This window comes from Staurois parvus, unplaced genomic scaffold (assembly GCF_062004578.1).
Source record: "Staurois parvus isolate SC_StPar_1 unplaced genomic scaffold, SC_StPar_1.0 ptg000014l, whole genome shotgun sequence".
In the NCBI taxonomy this organism is placed as follows: domain Eukaryota; kingdom Metazoa; phylum Chordata; class Amphibia; order Anura; family Ranidae; genus Staurois; species Staurois parvus.
In genome coordinates, this window is record NW_028317810.1 from 795797 (window position 1) to 816706 (window position 20910).

General features: G+C 42.6%; 1 protein-coding gene across 1 annotated transcript in view; it reads left to right on the forward strand.

Moving 5' to 3' along the window:
* Positions 1–753: 753 nt before the first annotated feature.
* Positions 754–20910, forward strand: part of IFT81 (intraflagellar transport 81) — a 227136-nt gene continuing 206979 nt past the window's right edge. Inside the window, exons 1-2 of the mRNA XM_089676578.1 lie at positions 754–867; positions 18062–18226. Of these exons, the coding sequence (XP_089532704.1) occupies positions 18083–18226 (144 nt within the window). The 5' untranslated portion in view covers positions 754–867; positions 18062–18082. The remainder of the gene's footprint in view (positions 868–18061; positions 18227–20910) is intronic.

Consider the following 20910-nt stretch of genomic DNA (forward strand, 5'->3'; position numbering starts at 1 on the left):
TGCTGCCAGACTCATCCACCTTACTAACTGTTCTGTATCTGCCACCCCTCTCTGCCAATCCCTCCGCTGGCTTCCCATTGCACAACGGATACAATTCAAAACAATAATAATATATAAAGCCATTTATAACTCTGCCCCAAATTACATCACCAATCTTGTCTCCAAATATCACCCAAACCGTACTCTCCGCTCCTCGCAAGACCTCCTACTCTCTAGCTCCCTCGTCTCCTCCTCCCATGCTCATCTCCAGGACTTCTCCAGAGCTTCCCCCATCCTCTGGAACTCTCTACCCCAATTTATCAGACTATCACCTACTCTGCTCACTTTTAGGCGATCTCTGAAAACCTATCTCTTCAGGGAAGGCTATCCTGCCCTCAGCTAATAATGGAATCTTCTACTCTTCCAACCAGTCCATCCCCCACAGTTACTACCTTTTGTGCCACTAGACCCTCCCTCCTAGATTGTAAGCTCCAAGGAGCAGGGCCCTCTAATCCCTCTTGTATTGAACTGTATTGTTGCTGTATTGTCTCCCGTTATATTGTAAATCGCTGAGCAAACTGTTGGCGATATATAAATCCTGTATAATAATATTAATGATAATAATAAATGCATGTCACTGCCTGCTGGCCTCCTCTCGGCCGTCTTCCATCATTAGAAACGTTTCAAAAGCCTTCTAGACTTCGGCCGCTAGAGGTCAGCATAGCACACGAGCTGAGGAGCTGCTGCGCGCTCTCGCTCTCTACTGTGACGAGCCTTTATCTGCTGTTCCTGAGACTTCCTCTCATGACAGGAAGTGACCTTAGCAGTGAGGAGAGCGTCTCCTTGACAACTGTGTCACGCTTCTTCTAGGACTGTCTATTGTGTCAGGTAACATTTCACGTTTCTGTGCTTTTCATTTCTCTTTTTGTAGAGTAGTATTATACTTGATGCGAATGAGAATGTTCTGGAACTTTGTTTAAATAGTATTGGAGATAGGACCTTCCATGAGAGGATATGGGGCTGCCATTGTTCACCCGACTGCCAATGTTAGTTGCTTGGCTCTGACACTGACCCGCTGCCTTCAGTAGCTTAACCCCGTGCCTAGCCATGTGACATTTTTACCGTTTTCTGAGATAGCTTTCTCTTGGTGGTGTTTTGGTACTTTTTGCTAAACAATCGGAAAAAAATGTTTTTCTTAGTTTTTGTTATTTTGCAAATAAGTAATTTTTCTGCTGCACTGATGGGCACTGATAGGCATCAGTGATAGGCTGAACTGATGAGGAGGCACTGATAGGCTGAACTGATGAGGAGGCACTGATAGGTGGAACTGATGAGGAGGCACTGATGGGCACTGATAGGCATCAGTAATAGGCTGAACTGATGAGGAGGCACTGATGGGCACTGATAGGCATCAGTGATAGGCTGAACTGATGAGGCACTGATGGGCGGAACTGATGAGGATGCACTGATGGGCGGAACTGATGAGGATGCACTGATAGGTGGAACTGATGAGGACGCACTGATGGGCGGAACTGATGAGGACGCACTGATGGGCAGAACTGATGAGGTGGCATTGATGGGCGAAACTGATGAGGAGGCACTGATGGGCGAAACTGATGAGGAGGCACTGATGGGCGAAACTGATGAGGAGGCACTGATGGGCGGAACTGATGAGGAGGCACTGATGGGCGGAACTGATGAGGAGGCACTGATGGGCGGAACTGAAGAGGAGGCACTGATGGGCGGAACTGAAGAGGAGGCACTGATTGGCGGAAAAGATGAGGAGGCACTGATGAGGATGCACTGATAGGCGGAACTGATGAGGTGGCACTGATGGGCGGAACTGATGAGGTGGCACTGATGGGCGGAACTGATGAGGAGGCACTGATGGGCGGAACTGAAGAGGAGGCACTGATGGGCGGAAAAGATGAGGAGGCACAGATGAGGTGGCACTGATGGGCGGAACTGATGAGGTGGCACTGATGGGCGGAACTGATGAGGAGGTACTGATGGGCGGAACTGATGAGGAGGCACTGACGGGCGGAGCTGATGAGGAGGCACTTACGGGCAGCACCGATGGGCACTTATGGGTAGCACCGATAGGTGTCACTGATAGGTGGAACTGATGAGGAGGCACTTACAGGTAGCACTGATGGGTACTTATGGGGCTGCACTGATTGCACTGATAATCAAGGTCCTGATGATCAGTGCCCTGATTATCAGTGTAGATGTTCCGAGAGAATCGCCGTTGACTGGCTCTCTTCTCCTCATATTGTCACCACGCATGAGGAGAGGACTGCGGATAAGCGGCAAGTCTATTTACACTGTGATCAGCTGTGATTGGACACAGCTTATTACATGGTAAAGGGCCGATGTGATAGGCACTTTACCTCTCTTTGTGATCAGCTTTGTCCAAACGTCACAGTGATGACAGAGCACTCTCGATGCGTGCCCCGGGGGGGATTCTGGGAGGACATCCTCCCAGAACAAGCTGACCACGCTGTAGCCATCTTTCGGCTATAGTCTGGGCAGAAAGTGGTTCTAAAGTAAACATTTTTTACCTTATTGCATTCTCTGTGTTAGGGCCCATTCATACTAGGAACTGCATGTGACTTGCACAGGAACACTGAGCGATTCCTGTGTGATTCACATGTAGTTCTGTGCAGTGCGATTTTTAGCCCTTTCATCTTCAATGGGCTGAAATCGCACTACACGGCGCTGCACAATAGTAGTGAATGCGCTACTTTGGAAACACACTGTAACCGGATCGCATCTGATGGTGCTTTTGTACCATGTGATCTGGCGCTGACATATGCACTGTGTTTGTGACCTGCGTTTGGGGTGTCGTTAACTAAGCTGTAGATCTTAAGGGCAGTGCAATTGGAAGGCAATTCGGGAAACCGGCATAGAATGTGGGTCTCCCGTACAATGTCTCTAGTGTGAATGGGCCCCTAAAACAGAACTAAACCCTCTTATCCTTTTCAGCCAGGGAAGTTGTTTGGGTGAGAACAAAATGAAATGTGACAGTTCTATTCCTGGCACTCTGGGAATGTGTTTTTTGAAACTGTTAAATTGATGGGTTTAGTTCAGCTTTAAGATAAAAAAAAACTCCCCACTACTTGTTCCCCCCCCATCCCTAAACACTTACCTGACGCTGTCCTGTCTGCAGCACCTCTCTCCCCTCTTCCTGGTCGCAAGGAGATGCTGAGGACAGCAATAGCCATAGGCTACTACTACTGTCAGTAAAACTGCTATGGGCTTACTGGTGCTGTGTGTGTCCATGGACGCACACAGCCTGGCTCTTCCTTCGGAGGAAGAAAGGTCAGGCAGCACCAGTGGGGGGACCACCAAAGAGGAGGTAAGAAACTGCTTTTGGCAATATTATTGCACAGAACGGGTATGTATAACATGTGTTTTATTTTAATTAGGGTAAGGGGGAGCGGACGCCGCTCAGAACCAGACCCAGGAGTCCGATGTGATGAGTGTATGAAGTTTCTTCAGCATCGCACTAGCCACGTCCAGTGGGCGTGGCTAGTGTGGTGCTGAGGCCACTCCATACACTCAACACGTTGGACTCTTGGGGTTGGTTCTGAGCGGCGTCCGCTCCCCCTCACCTTACTCTAGATACTGGAACGGACCTAGGACACTGCTCCCTTTATTCCCGAGCTGGTGGGGCGATCCTTTTCTGTGAATCCAGCTTTGGAGCAGCGAGATTTAAGATTCACACAATGTTTTTTATTTTGGCATAGAAATAATAAGCCGTTAATATTGCTCTAAGTCACTGACTTGAAACATGCAAGCAAAATCAGGAATAATGTTCGGTTCACACCAGAACACGGTGTGGGAAACTTTCTATGCATGTTTCCCACACCGCGTTCAAAATGCACTGCACTTAGGATCTGCAGCAGGTGTCAGTGTTAACACCCCAAATGCAGGTCACAAACGCAATGCATTTGTCTGGCCCAGATCACATGGTACAACAGCACCATGCGATCCAGTTGTGGCGTGTTTTATAAAGTGCATGCACTACTTTTGATGCGGTCTGGCATGATTTCAGGCTACTCAAATGAATGAGCTGAAATTACACTGCACCCGGAACGCTCAGCAGGTTCCTGTGTGATTCATGGTGTGAACCTTGAGGTGGAACACAATTGCAAAATCAGTTTTGGGTGGAGCACTGGATCAACTCGGTGGGGAAAAATCACAAAACTTGTGGAAAATACAATAGGTTGTGAGAAATCACTTAATTTCACATCTAAGAGACTGTTGAATGTATGAATGTACAATGTGGTAATTATTACTTTTTGATAACAGAAGAGTGTATATATATATATATATATATATATGTGCAAAAATGGTTTAATGAGTGCATGTAGTTACATATACAAGTAAGTTGGAGTCACTATAGTTTGGTGATTATTTTGAGCTGTGCAACACTAACATTTACAACAAGTTTTTTTTCTTTTTCTTTTTTTTGTGTGGGAAGAAAAGGCTATATATAGGCAGGCAAGAGTCTTTTACTGTTTTTAGTTTTAATTCAGAAGCTGTTACCTTCATATTTATTCTAGGCTGGTGACCTAAAGTATCACTAAACAATACCCCTACTCTCCAAAATCCATACACAGCCATTACTTAACAGCTCTGTAATCTGTTTTCCATTAAATTGTTTCTTAGGGCTCATGCACACTAGTGTCACCCTCTGAAGAGCAATCTGTAGTGGAACCCTTTTCAGAGGGCATTTGACAGTTGGCAAGGAGATGTTATGTTGCATCCTCTCTGCCTACTTAAATCCCATAAAGTCTGCTTGATTGTGGGGTTGTTGAAGCGCGGCCCTATTCACTTGCATAGGTTGCAATTTTGCAGGCAGTGCTACCCATCAACCGTGACGGAGGGGATCATTTTGGATGCATCGCGGAGGCTGAATGTGTATATAATCTTGTACGGCTGCCTCTGCAGCTAAGGGTGGTAGTTGAAAATGCTACTGTTTTTACTGCTCCCCAATCACAATTGTAAACTAGGTCTTACTGTATTTTTCTGCCTACTTGTAACATTCTCATTTAGCTCCTGACCCCCCCCCCACCACCACTTCCATTTGTTTTGAGCAAGCATTACACCGTAGTTAAGGTCATGTGAACTGCTCTATGCACACTTCACATCCCGTAGCCCATTGTTTGTCTTGAGAGCAAGCCATAGAGGGTGGCTGCGTTCATACATATGGTAAGACCATGGAGAACGAATATAGCCACCCTCTAAGAGGAAACTGGGTCACAACAGCAAAAGAAAGGAACTTGGTGGAGGCTGAGAGCAATAGAAGTACTTTTCTGAGTTAAGAATATATACTTGAATAGAACTGAGTTTAAAGCGGTATAAAACCCAAAAACAAAAATGTAATGTATTTCAGCTTACCGATCATTGGATGTGGTGGCTGCATTAGTTTTCTTTTTTATTATTATTATACAGTTTGCTCAGCGCTTTACTTTTATAGGCTTTTCCCCTCTGTTTTCGCCTGGTGATCTGGCCAGTAACATACCTCCTGTAGTAGAGTAGACTCTGAAAGAAGGAGCACAGAGACACCTTTGGAGAGCAGCATTGGCAGTTCGGGGGAGGGGAGTGTTAGATGGAATAGGAAATTTAGATACACCAACAAATTGAAGCCAAACTCCAACTTAGGGCTCGTTCACACTTGACTGTTTTACCAATGCTTGCCAAACGCCCCTATAGCGTTTGGCAAGCGTTGGTCCAGCGTTTGCGGAACGTTTTTTAACGCTCCGCAAACGCCGCATGCACGGTTTAGCGGTGGTTGCTAGGCATTTGCTGAGCATTAAAAACGCCCCATAAACGCCTAGAATGAAGTTTGAATGGTGTTACCGCTCCGCAAACGCACCACGACGCAAACGCCGGCCGGGCGTTTGCGGATCGGCATCATAGACAAGAATAGGAGGCTTCAACGCCTCCTGACTCGTCCAGAGGTGTCCGTTTTGCCGCACCGCGACATTCTGAGACGCTACCGCTCCCGTTAGAACAGCACCATGTGCTGCAATGTGCAGAATTGTCAGAGGCATTTGGGAAGCGGTAAAAATGCTTCCCAAACGCCTCTCTGCCGCCTGCACACAACGCTAGTGTGAACGTAGCCTAATACTTATTAAGCAATAGCAGCAATATTTTTATCCTCTTGGGCTAAGAGTTTTACATAAATAAATAAAAGCTGATAATTGTAATCACCCCTGTCAGTGTTAAATGGTTTGTCTTAACCCCCTAAGTACTACATCTTCAGGACAGCTTGTTTTGTTTAAAAATAACAAACTTACTGGATAGATCACCAGATGAAAATAAAAGAAAGAAAGCCTAAAAAAAGAAAGCGAATGCAGCTACCGCATACCTCTAAGGATTAGTAAGCTGAAATATAATAAATGTTTGCTTTTGGGTTTATTACCACTTTAATGTCACATTAAATAATCTGAGCCAGAAAACAGTATAAAAATCAGGTGCCTGTTATTTCCTGAAAGGTAGGTGCCCTGCCAGAGAAGAGCTCTTATACTCACCCCTCCAGTGGCCCGTGTCTCCTACCTTTCTTCTTTCGCTGAGCATCCATCTTCATGTGTTTGATGTTTAGAGTTTTGGAGCTTTGGATGCCTTTTGGATGGCCATATGGCCATATTAGGTCAATGATATCTTAAGCATTGATGCTCATATGCGTGACTGTGGTAGGCGAGGAATGCCTTTGTAGGTAGTGTGGGAGTGGCAGCTTGCTTCTGGGTTCAGTTTGCACCTAAATTCCAACCAAACCCATGTTCATCAATACTTAGGAAGGCTGGTCCTTATCCAGCCCCATAGATGTCTATGGGGTCCTACTGCACATATACAGGCAGCAGTAACTGACATTCAGTCTCTGTGTTGCTGGTCTCCTCTAGCCTGCAGTGATCCCCGAACATACCAGCAATCAGGACCTGGCCCAGGAAGTCTTCCATTACTGATAACGTATTTGTGACTCTCTTCATTAGATCATGACATGAATAAGCAAATAAGTCATTAGTGATGAGACATTTGCTGTGCCAGATTGCTGATTGTTAGAAGAACAGCACTGTCACTAAATGTCAGGTCCATTCTTGGCTTATCCCAAAGACACGCGTGGTAGCATCAACAGCTGCCATCCACGACAGCCGTATCCAACAGAAAACATATAAACCAGTCTTTGTACTGGGCGAATTTGTGTTGCAATAGGAAAGAGTAATTTCTAGCCACATCAACTCACACCACCTCCCTACACCCCCACACATCTGCCAGCATCCTTCACCAGCACTTTGGCAGACCCTCCCCATTGCCAACTACTTACCACTATGCCTCAAACCCCACCACTAACTGCACCTCCACAACAAACCCCCCCACGCGCACTCTCACCACTGTATTTGACCAATTAATATACACCTATTGAGATTTTTTTTTACCAAAGACATATAGCAAAATGTGTGGAGAATATAAACAGTGAGCGCAAAGGAATATAAGAGCAGCTAGCACAATGTGGCAAACCCTTTGCTTCCACTGTACAAACATATAAACAAAGGTGCAGCGCTAACACAAATGACAAATGTGTGAACGTTATACACTATCATGCAGTATGCCATAATTAATCTATGTATGAATAATGACCAGAAATTAAATGTTCAACATATTGTAAAATTCAAATAGCAAATATGTGAATATAATTCACTATTAAACAATATTAGAGTGTCCCAAAAATAGTCTTGTGTGACCAGAAGTAAAAATGTCCAACGTATTGTGTGAATCAGTAGTTATCAGAAATAAAGGTGACTTCTGTGGTAATCCTTCACCACTGTGCACTCACCAGAAGCAAAAAGAAAACCAGTATTGAATGGAAATGACTCCGAAGAATGTATCCGTCCACTTCATGTCACCAGTCACTGATCCATCAAAGGTGCAGTACCTCCTAAGGGAAGAGCTCACATACAGAGCCCGAAGACAGTGTGCTATAGTGTAGTATATTTTTCTTAATAATTATTGCAGCCATGTGGAGTATAAACATTAACCTCCCTAGCGATATGATTATGTCAATATTTCTGTGCTCAAAGCAGTACTTTTTTTGCATGTAAATATGTTGTTTTTTTATTGTAGGCCTTTAATTTTGAGGAATAACTCACTGAAATCTGTCCAAACAAGAATCTAGTAAACATCCCGGGTATGATAAAATCTGAAACACGAAATCATAAATTATAATATAATCATTAAAAATAATAATATAATAATAATTATTGTACGGTATTTATAAAGCGCCAACAGTTCGCTCAGCACTGTACATTACAGTGGGAGACAGAACATGCGACAGTACAATAACAATACAATGCGATACATGAGGGGTTCGAGGGCCCTGCTCCTTGGAGCTTACAATCTAGGAGGGAGGGGATAGTGGAACAGGAGGAAATAACTGTGGGGGATGGAGTGGTAGGAAGAGTGGAGGAGGTCGGGAATTAGCAGAGGGTGGGGTAGGCTTCCCTGAAGAGGTGGGTTTTCAGGGTGCGCCTAAAGGAGAGGAGAGTAGGTGATAGTCTGATGGATTGGGGTAGGGAGTTCCAGAGGATGGGTGACGCCCTGGAGAAGTCCTGGAGGCGGGCATGGGAGGAGGAGACCAGGGAACTAGAGAGAAGGAGGTCTTGTGAGGAGCGAGAGTGCGTGTAGGGTGGTACTTGGATATTAGGTCAGTGATGTAGTTAGGGGCAGTATGATGGACCGCTTTGTACGTCAGTGTTAGGATTTTGAATTTGATCCGTTGCGCAATCGGAAGCCAGTGGAGGGATTGGCAGAGTGGGGTGGCGAAAACGGAGCGGTTGGTAAGGTGGATGAGTCTGGCTGCCGTATTCAGGAACGACTGAAGCGGGGATAGCCTGTGGCGTGGCAGGCCAGTGAGGAGGGAGTTGCAGTAATCGAGACGTGATATGATGAGGGAGTGGATGAGCTGCTTAGTGGTTTCTGGAGTTAGGAACGTGCGTATTTTGGCGATGTTGTGGAGGTGGAGTCTCCATGAGTTTGTTAGTGATTGGACTTGGGGCTGAAAGGATAGATTGGAGTCAAGAATGACACCAAGTACTCTGGCCTGCAGGGCGGGCCTGATTGTGGCATTGTTGGACGTGATGGAGAAGTCAGCAGGGGGTGGTGTGCGGGCTGGGGGGAAGACTAGGAGCTCGGTTTTGGAGATGTTCAGTTTAAGGAAGTGGAGCGACATCCAATCTGATATGTCGTTCAGTAGGCTTGTGATTCGGGCGGAGATTGAGGGGGTGAGGCGAGGGGTCGAGAGATAGATTTGTGTGTCGTCGGCATAGAGGTGGTAGTTGAAGCTGTGAGAGTGTATGAGTTGGCCAAGGGAGGAGGTGTAGATTGAGAAGAGAAGGGGCCCGAGGACAGAGCCTTGAGGGACCCCAACAGAGAGGGGGAGTGAGGGGGAGTTGGTAGCATTATAGGTAACGCTGAAGGAGCGTTGTAATAGGTAGGATGAGAGCCAGGAGAGAGCGGAATCTCTGAGGCCAAGGGAGTGAAGTTTTTTGAGGAGGAGAGGGTGGTCGACTGTGTTGAAAGAATGTTAGGTGAGGTGGAGGTCTGAACAGTGGTAAGGCCGAGGGAGAGGGGTGATGAGGGGGTTGCTGTGTGAGAGGGGATGGGTGGGGAGGACGTTTGAGCAGCAGCGATGCCCTTGCGAATTGCAAAGTGATTGGCAATCTCAAGGGCGGTGAGTGAGGTGCTGGGTGAAGGTGGGGGTGGAGAGAGTAGAGAGTTGAAGGTGGACAAGAGCCGGCGAGGATTGGAGTAGAGGGTCTTGATGAGGGTCAGGAAGTAGGCTTCTTTGGCATCGTGGAGGGAGGAGATCTAGGTGTGGAAGGCAGATTTATAGCGGGTGAATGCTAGTTGGGATCTGGTTTTGCACCATAGTCGCTCCAGCGCATGACTGCGTCGTTTGAGAGTTTTGGTGTGATCAGTCTGCCAGGGCTGGAGCGGTCAATAATATAATCAAACCAAAAACACTGAAATTTGAAATATAGCGCCAAGTTCGCACATCACTGAGCTTAGTCGCAAAATTGTTTTCAGTACTTGATGACGAATTTCCCCCACGAATCATCACTCAATTCTGCAAGTGGTTCTGATTTACTATCGCTGTTTTCTAGCTGGTCTAAAACCGCTTTTGACATAAAGGGACGGTTTTTGGACGCCATGGACATTTCTCAGTTTCAAGGTGGTAAAAATGTAGGTAGGGCACAGGACAAAGCACTAGGGACAAAATGTATGTGAAATGCTTTGAAACAGTAATGGTTTCTATGTGATTTTAGTGTATTTTGTGAATGTCACTTTTTAAAATTATTTCAATTTCCCGCTGGTTCCGGCCCCCATACATCCCGATGCTCGGAAGGGACCGGAACTCGGAAGATGGATGCCGGCATTGGCCAGAGGAGATGGCCAGGGACACTGCAGGGGGGATATCGCGGGAGCGCAGGACAAGGTAAGTGAAACAGGGATCCCGGAGCAACGCTGCAGTGTAATCCTGAGTGTAGCTCGGGGTTACCGCTTTTGGCACTGATAATTAACCCCGAGCTACACTTGGGAATACTGCCAGGGAGGTTAGAGAAGCAACAGATCACTCACAAAGATGTCCGCTGGACCATCGCATGGACTAGGCGGCGTGACATCAGCACGTAGGCTCCTCACTGACGCGTTTTGTGCACATGCACGTTCTCAAAGGGACCCGCCTCACACTGACGCCATTACAATGCATGCCTTAAATAGGTCTGGGGCGCTTGACCGAACCGGCACCATTTTCCCGAAGGTGCACAGATGAGCAGGTACCATTTTCTTGTGGACCAAACACACCATCACAACCATGCCTCGGAATCAAAACGATCACTGCAAATATGATCATCAAACAAACATTAATTACCCTCTAAACTATAATAATTTAAAACCCATAACCAGAGCATCTTCGCAAGGGCTCAGAATAACTTGGTAAGGAATATTGAGCCTGAATCTCCAGAAACACTGTGAGTAAGAGCTGGAGCACATCTGGCTATTGTATTGATTATTCTAGAAATTATCATAATTGCAATGTCCATGGTCTCTTAATAAGGGCTCAAAACTTAATAAATGATAATTAGCTTGAATCTCCAGAGCACTGTGGGTATAAGCATAATAACTGGAGATCATCAAGCCATTAATAGTTATATACTAAATCTCAGTGTGAACAGTAAAGGAAACTACAAATGCCTCTAAATCGCGCTAGTGCAAAAAATTATAAATAAGTTAAATCATGTGTAAATAATACAACTCCCTTGCTGCCACTATACAATAATCAAAACTAATATAAATAAACCCACAGTGAATTTGTGAAAAAGTGGCGCACACGCTTCACAGTGCCATACTTATCATAAAAAATAAAAATTTAAATATAAACATGCTACCCCAAACATGTTATCATATATACTCAAAATATCTTCCAGTGACCAATAAAAATGAAAATAAAATTGCAGTGATAAAAGATCAAGTGTTCAAATCAAGACAATATAGTGAGAAAAGAAAATCCAGTGATTAAAAAAATGTCCAGCCATGAAAATCATAAAGTGTTACAAAACAAACAGTGGTCACAGTGCGCCCCCACTCGGGTGTGCACTCACCAGTGTTTTAATGTCCTGTGCCTTTGGTATGTAGAATACAGAAGAGGGCTTCAACTTGCAAGTACTGGGAGATCCCAAACTTTGCTCATTCAACAATCAAATGCTAGGGTTCAACAAAATATCCACTCCATTGTTACTCCATGCTCCACCACATCATGAAAAGAGAGAAGAACAAGACCCGCTCTAATGGTGTAGTACCCAAGATATATCGCTTTATTGCTACAAATATTGCACTTACAATGTGTAAAATTAAAACAAGCCCATAATAGTAGTAATAGTAAACAACGGGGACCGCTTGGTGCTCTCACCACGTCCGGAACTATCGGACAAGACGTCGTCGCATCACTTTCGGTTACGGACCCACGTCACTTCCGTTTTGCTGCACCATCACACCCTTATCCACAGGAGGTTTTAAATCTTGTCAATCTATTTTGATGTTTAAAATGGTTTTCAGATTGCATCACTTTCTTTAGAGATCATTTTTCAGCATTCACTGCCTTTAGGTCATCTGCCAGAAGCATTCACTTTCCTGCTTTCAAACAGGAAGGGTCTTGATAGTCTTTGTAATGTTTAGAAAGAGAATGCTCTTTGAAAACCTTCCTAATATTATAAAGAGAGGAGGCTTGTGTCCAGAGGAGGGATCCTGGTTCCATATTGTCTGGCAGTTCCATTTAAAGGGGTTCCTTACAGATTCATATTCAGCTTATTGCGCATATATTATGCCCAGCTGGTGAGTGCGCATTTCTTACAGTCTTTGGCAGGGATTAGGTCACATGGATTCATTGGATGTCACTAGAGCAATATAACTATATGGAGCACTAATATGCTGACCTGATCTCGTCAAGCCTGCACTAATCTATGAACACTTTTTTAGATAATAGACTGTTCACATGATCACATTTATGTTTGGTGCCTAAATTAGCGCTATATTCACTTATAGATTTATTATTTACTACGTTATAATCTGGATGATTTGATTATTATTGATTATTATAGATAAAGAAACGTATCAGTGGGGAAATAAACCAGGAAAATATCTGATGAGAAGAGTAAGAGAGAGGAAATGAAGGAATTACATAGAAAAAAATAAAAGATGAAAACAGTGAAATGGTTTATTCAACCACTTATATAGCTAGAACGTTCCAAAAATATTATAGTAAGTTATATGATTTAAAACTCAGTAACCCAAAATAATCAGAGGGGGAAAGCGAAAGAGGCAACAATATTTAAAGGAAGCAGGATTGCCCAGGATAGAGGAAGAGAGATTGTTAGCATTAGAAAAATTAATCTCCCATGAAGAAATAAGTAAGGCATTGAGAAGTACAGCAATAGGAAAAAGCCCAGGACCAGATGGTTTTACGCTGAGATACTACATGAATTTTCAAAAACGGCTTATGCCCAAATTGTGTAGATATATGAACGCATTGGGAGAAGGGATGAATATAAGGGAGGAGTCTCTGCAGGAAATATCAGTTATTCCGAAGGAGGGAAAGGACCCCTCCCAATGTTCTAGTTATAGGCCAATATCACTCTTAAATATAGATACAAAATTATTTGCAAAGGTTTTAGCAAACAAGATGAAGGATCTGATGGCAGATTGGATACATATTGATCAAGTAGGATTTGTACCTTGGAGGAAGGGAAGAGACAATGGATTAAGATCATTGCTCCTTTTGCAAAAAAGTAAGAAAGAGAGGGGTTCGACGTTGATAATGTAGATTGACGCCGAAAAAGCCTTTGACAGGGTAGATTGGTGGTTCATGATGAGCACACTAGAAGCATTGGGTATTGGATATAAGATGATGCAGTGGATAAAAAAAATTGTATAGCTTTCCTTCAGCTGCAGTGAAGCTTAATGGTTCATTATCACAACTCTTCAAAATGTATAACTGGACAAGGCAAGGTTGTCCTTTGTCACCACTATTTTTTGTTATCTCACTGGAACCACTTCTGGCGACCGTTCGAAAGTCTTCAGATGTAAAAGGAGTTATGATTGGGAAGGAAGAACATAAGGTTGCGGCTTATGCAGATGACATGTTATTCTATATCACGAACCCTAGAGTAACATTACCCATTCTAATGAAAATTTTAAAATACTATGGCGAACTGTCAAATTTGAAGATCAATCCCTCAAAATCAGAGATATTGAATATTTCAGTCTCAAAGTTAGAAAAACAGAACTTGCAGGAAGCCTTCCCCTTTGGAGAGAAAGAGAATTAAGTTATTTAGGAGTAAAGCTCACTCCCTCTTGGAAAAATCTTTACCAAATAAACTATATCTCACTTGTAAATGAAGTTAAGGAAAAATTGAAGAAAATGTCTGTTGGGGCACTCGCGTGGTTGGGCCGCATAAATGTTATAAAAATGGTTATAGTTCCGAAAATCCTGTATAAGTTCCATGTGCTTCCAATATATTTACCAGTCCTTTTTTAAGACCATAAAAAAAAAAAAATTCATTTGGTCAAATAAAAAAGAGAGATAAGGCTAATGGTGGTTTAGGCGTTCAGATTTTAAGAGGTATTATTGCGCTGTACTAATTTCACCAATGATTGAGTGGATTTACAATACACTGGAGAAGTTATGGGTAAAAATAGAAAATACACTAAGTGGGTCACAGTTAGACAAGATAATATGGCTTCCACAACAATACCAAACTTTTTCAGAAAATATAAGTATTTTAACATGGAATGTTTTAAGGGAATGGGATAGATTACATAAGCGAATGGGATGGGAATATAATTTACTATTCCACTGGAGGGAACAGATTTTACAGGGAACAGGGAAGGAAGACGTTGTAGGTCACTGGATAAAAAATAATCATGCACGTTTGAAGGATATCACGGAAAAGGGGGAGTTGCTTTCTTTTTTAGGATTAAAAGATAAGAAGGATTTGTTTTTTAGGTTAGATGTGTGGCGGTACCACCAACTGAGGCATTTTGTATCAGCTGTTCCGCAACCCTTAAGGACGGTGGACAGTATGTATCTTCTGAAATGATTTTTTAGTCAGGAGATGACATGTAAACATACTTCTTGTATTTATAAGATTCTTACTAATATTGCAGGAACTGTCTGTCCGCTGTACCTTGAGAAATGGGAAAAAGAGCTTTGAACAAAACTAGAGGAACATGATGAGAAGAAAATATTTAGACTGGCCCATAGTGCTATAAATCTGAATATAGTAGAGATGAACTATAAATGTCTAGTAAGATGGTACTGTACACCGAGTGTAGCACATAAACAACGATCACAAAATGAACTGCTATGTTGGAGGGGATGTGGGTTTGAAGGAACTATTGCACATATATGGTGGGATTGCCGTTATATTCAAGAGTTTTGGCAAGGAATAATTCAGCAAATTCAGATAACAGGAACAAGATAACCAGATAACCCTTGCGTGTGTATATTTCACAAAGGAGACTTCACGGTGAAGCAATATAAAAATATATTAATATTTCACTTAATAAATGCAGCTAAAGGGTTGATTCCAAAATTTTGGCAGAGTATGGAAACCCCTAAGTTAAAAGATTGGTTTAGCAGAGTGGAATATGTGTATAGGATGGAGGAACTTTACCAAATTGGAGAAGATAAAACTAAAGAATTTAGAAAAACGTTGGAGGAGTGGATAATTTATAAAACAACTAAGATTTATGCAGAATTGAAAGGAATGTGAAGGAAAAGAAAGGAAAGCGAGGAGGGGAAGAAGGAAGATGAAAGAGAAGGGGACTTCTGTGGTAAAGGAAGGAATGAGGTTATTTGAGGGTTAAGGTGACCGGGGAGAGGGGAGGTTGGGGAGGGTGGTGTGTAGGTTTTTTCTTTGTTTAGTGTAACCATTTTTGATATGGAAAAACACTGTTGTAGAATGTGAAATAATGTATGTTAATTAAAAAAAAAAAAAAAGGAACAGCTTTGCTCAAAATTAAAAATGCCATTGTTGCCTACATCCGTCTTTTTTTGGGATCTGCAAACCCTCTTTCCCAGAAGAGGCCTAAATTTATGACAAAATTTTAGTTTATTGGATATTTTTTATAACAGAAATGAGAAAATATTGTGGTTTTTAAAAATATTTTTGGTCTTTTTTTATTCATAGCGCAAAAAAGAAAAAATCCAGAGGAGATCAAATACCACCGAGGGATGTAGAACTTTTTTAAAAAAACTACTTGTCCAGGGACTAAATCGGGGCTCCACTCTACTTGTCCCTCATGACAATCTACTTGTCCTGATAGAAAAATAAATACATTTTTTTACCAAAACCGTATTTAAATCGGAGGTGATTTTAGGTATATGTGGGACTTTGAAAAACAAAAGGGGCTTTATGGCGACTTAAACATGATATTTTTAACATTGAGCTGTTTATCTCTTCCTCCCCTCCCTGCCTGTCTCCAGCAACGCACCCGGGGACTAGCAGGGACGCGGGAGACCTTTCAGTGTGATGAAAAACGATTGGGTGCTCGTCAGGAAAGGGGCGTGTTGGCTTATACTATATCTCTCTCACTGCCAGAGCCGTTTATGCGTTTTTTGCACATGTTTAAAAAAAATCATTTTAGGCCTGAAGATTACATAAAACCCCCACACATTATGTATTGTATGAAAGCAGAGATCCTAGAGAATAAAACAGTGGTAGTTCCAATTTTTTATGTTGCATGATTTTAGTGCAAAATTTTAGTAAAAATTACAAGTAGGTTAATTTTAGGGCACAAAAAAGCAATAAATTACCCTATTTTTTTGTAAAATATAAAAGATGAGGTTGCACCCAGTAAATACATATCCAACTACATATCAAACCTTAAATTTGTGCGCGCTCATGAAATGGTGACGAACTTCTGTACCCTATATTTTCTATAGGTTGACACTTTTAAAGCTCCTTATAGGTCACCAGTATAGTGTACGGAGGAGGTCTGGTGCTAGAATTATCGCTCTCATCCTGGAGTGTGAGGCGATATGTGACGTGTATCGCAATCGACGGTTGCATGCATAGGCACCCCAGCGTGTGCTTTTACGTTTGTACGTGCGTATAAGTGGGGGTGGGTACCGCAGTATTTTTTTGGGGGGGATGTATGTGCTTGGGTGTAACTTTTTTACAATAAAAAAATTAAAAACAAAACTTTTTTTTTTCATCACATAGGGGACAAAGTCCCCTATGTGATGATTTTTGGTGACAGGTTCTCTTTGAGACATCCAAGGTCTAAAAGACCCTGCATGTTTCCCCTCTGCTCCACTGAATGTAATGTGGTGCACATGCACCATATTTAGTTCATTCCAAGGGATTGTATTGCAATCTCTCAACGGGGACCTGGAAGTGACATTGTAATGTCACTTCCAGATCAGCACCAGAAGAGGAGGCGAGGGGAGTGGAATTGTCTGCTCTTCTCCCTCCCTTCTAGCCGACGGCGAGCCGGGCCCACAGATGAGCAAGCGGAGCCCGGGAAACATCACGGCGGGGGCGCGGAGACGCTGGCACTGTGTGAAAGCAATTGGCGTCAGCGCTGCCGCCGATTGCTTCACCTGACAGGTGAGCCCGCTGCTTGCCCGCAGCAGGGCTAAAGGAAGAAGAAAACTACCTACCCGGCGCCATAACTACTTGTCCCGGGCGTTGGGCGATTGAAATCCAACATCCCTGCCACCAAAAGAAAGGTCTATTTGTGTGAAAAAAAATTACATAAATTTAATTTATGTACCATATTGCATGACCGCACAATTGTCAGTTAAACTAGAGCAGTGCTGTATAGCAAAAAATGGAGTAAATTCCAGTATCTGTACCATAGTTTGTAGACGCTATAAGTTTCACACAAAGCAATTAATATACACTTATTGAGATTTTTTTTTTACCAAAGACATGTAGCAGAATACATTTTGGCCAAAATTTATGACTAACTTTCAGTTTACTATATATTTTTTATAACCACAAAAAATAAATTGTTATTTTTAAAAATTTTCAGTCTTTTTTTGTTTATCGCGCAAAAAATGAAAAAACCAGAGGTAATTAAATACCACTAAAAGAAAGCCCTGTTTATGTGAAAAAAGGGCATACATTTTGTTTGGGTACAGCATTGCATGACCACGCAATTACCAGTTGAAATAGCGCGGCAAAAATGGCCTGGTCAGGAAGGAGGGTAAAGCCTCTGAAGGGCAAGTGGTTAAATACCAGGTTGACAGTGACGGCTCCCATGTTTTATTTTAACAATTTCTTTCCAAATTGAAGAATTGAGAACATTCAATATTATTGTTTGGTAACTGGCAGCAGCATAAGTAAATATGATTGTCTTTACACTAAAATAATATTTTTTTTTTCCAAAGTTAATATATAGAGACAGTTTCTCACCTTAAACTGTATTTTACTGTACCTTTTTGTATTTTATTTGTGTACTTTTAATGTTGTTTTATATCTGCAATTAACCAGGAGCTTTTATGTATTTAAAGGTTAATTTTTTAAAACCCAAAATGAGCGATCAACTTAAATTCATTGTTGAAAAGCTCAATAAGGAGCCATTTAAGAAGAACTTTAACCTGATAACATTTGACTCCCTGGAGCCCATGCAGCTGTTACAAGTCCTGAATGATGTTCTTGCTGAAATTGATCCAAAGGTAATGCATGCATTTTATCTTTATTATAATACTCAAGAGTGATACCATGCCTTGCAAAATGAATGTCTTTCAATAAACCTAGGAAAATACTGTGTATTATAAAAACTATAGTCAGTTGTGTTCCTTGGTCCTGTATTCATTGTACTTTGTACTCCTTTTTTTTTTTTGTCAGATGTGTAATGTCTTGTGTGTGGGCCTGAATTTTTAGTGTATGTATAAACAGATATAAAAGACCCCCCATTTAGTCAAATTATGTATTCAACAACCAGTGGAGGATCTTGGGCGTAGTCCCGAAAAAACTTCTATGAAGTACCTTGGGTGTATGCTGTTTACCCTGGCCACTCTTGCTGGCAAATTCTAGGACTTGTTCTGCAGTGAAACTTCTGCAAAACAGAAGCCATGCAAAACAGAAAGTTTGTGTAAAGAGCCTATGTGTAATTTCAAACTGCATATACATAAAAACAATGTTTTTTTAAAACAACGAGCAATGATAAGATTTTTTACTTCAAGTTGGTCTCCTCTACAGTATATATTTGAAATAAATATTGAAAAGATGGTATATTACCTCTAAAGCAAAGCTGTCAAGAAGTGTAACTAAACCTGTTAAGAGCAGATCATAAAAACAGGCACTGCATGGTGCATACATATACCTTTCACCCATGTGAAAATATTTTTTTTGTGACTCAAGATCCTCCAGATCTAGTTGTTTCAAGCAAATGATGTCTTCAGCTTGGTAAAGGGCTCGTTCACACTTGACTGTTTTACTAACGCTTGCCAAACGCCCCTATAGCGTTTGGCAAGCGTTGGTCCGGCGTTTGCGGAGCGTTTTTTAACGCTCGGCAAACGCCGCATGTGCGGTTTAGCGGCGGTGGCTAGGCATTTGCCGAGCGTTAAAAATGCTCCGCAAACGCCTATAATGAAGTTTAAATGGTGTTACCGCTCCAAAAAACACCCCGCAACCGCGCCGCAACCGCCCGGCCGGACGTTTGTGGAGCGGCACCATAGACTAGAATAGGAGGCTACAACACCTCCTGACTCGACCAGAGGCGTCCGTTTTGCCGCGACGCTGACGCTCCCGTTAGAACAGCACCATGTGCTGCAATGTGCAGAATTGTCAGAGGCGTTTGGGAAGCGGTAAAAATGCTTCCCAAATGCCTCTCTGCCGCCTGCACACAATGCTAGTGTGAATGTAGCCTTAAGCTTTGGGATAGTTCACTGCTATCCTTATATACAAAAGGGCCTCTTTGTGACCCTAATAGATGCAACAGCAGGGAACACTTGCCATAATTCTAACCACTTGCTTCCCAACCCTATTCTGACACTTCTCTCCTGTAATGTAAAAATCTATATTTTTTTTTTAGCTAGAAAAATACCAAGAACCCCAGAACATCATATACAGTCAGGTCCATAAATATTGGGACATCTACACAATTCTAACATTTTTGGCTCTATACACCACCACAATGGATTTGAAATGAAACGAACAAGATGCGCTTTAACTGCAGACTGTCAGCTTTAATTTGAGGGTATTTACATCCAAATCAGGTGAACGGTGTAGGAATTACAACAGTTTGCATATGTGCCTCCCACTTGTTAAGGGACCAAAAGTAATGGGACAGAATAATAATCATAAATCAAACTTTCACTTTTTAATACTTGGTTGCAAATCCTTTGCAGTCAATTACAGCCTGAAGTGTGGAACGCATAGACATCACCAGACGCTGGGTTTCATCCCTGGTGATGCTCTGCCAGGCCTCTACTGCAACTCTCTTCAGTTCCTGCTTGTTCTTGGGGCATTTTCCCTTCAGTTTTGTCTTCAGCAAGTGAAATGCATGCTCAATCGGATTCAGGTAAGGTGATTAACTTGGCCATTGCATAACATTCCACTTCTTTTCCTTAAAAAACTCTTTGGTTGCTTTTGCAGTATGCTTTGGGTCATTATCCATCTGCACTGTGAAGCGTCCAATGAGTTCTGAAGCATTTGGCTGAATATGAGCAGATAATATTGCCCGAAACACTTCAGAATTCATCCTGCTGCTTTTGTCAGCAGTCACATCATCAATAAATACAAGAGAACCAGTTCCATTGGCAGCCATACATGCTCACGCCATGACACTACCACCACCATGCTTCACTGATGAGGTGGTATGCTTAGGATCATGAGCAGTTCCTTTCCTTCTCCATACTCTTCTCTTCCCATCACTCTGGTACAAGTTGATCTCGGTCTCATCTGTCCATAGGATGTTGTTCCAGAACTGTGAAGGCTTTCTTCGATGTCGTTTGGCAAACTCTAACCTGGCCTTCCTGTTTTTGAGGCTCACCAATGGTTTACATCTTGTGGTGAACCCTCTGTATTCACTCTGGTGAAGTCTTCTCTTGATTGTTGACTTTGACACACATACACCTACCTCCTGGAGAGTGTTCTTGATCTGGCCAACTGTTGTGAAGGGTGTTTTCTTCACCAGGGAAAGAATTCTTCGGTCATCCACCACAGTTGTTTTCCGTGGTCTTCCGGGTCTTTTGCGGTTGCTGAGCTCACCGGTGCGTTCCTTCGTTTTAAGAATGTTCCAAACAGTTGTTTTGGCCACGCCTAATGTTTTTGCTATCTCTCTGATGGGTTTGTTTTGTTTTTTCAGCCTAATGATGGCTTGCTTCACTGATAGTGACAGCTCTTTGGATCTCAT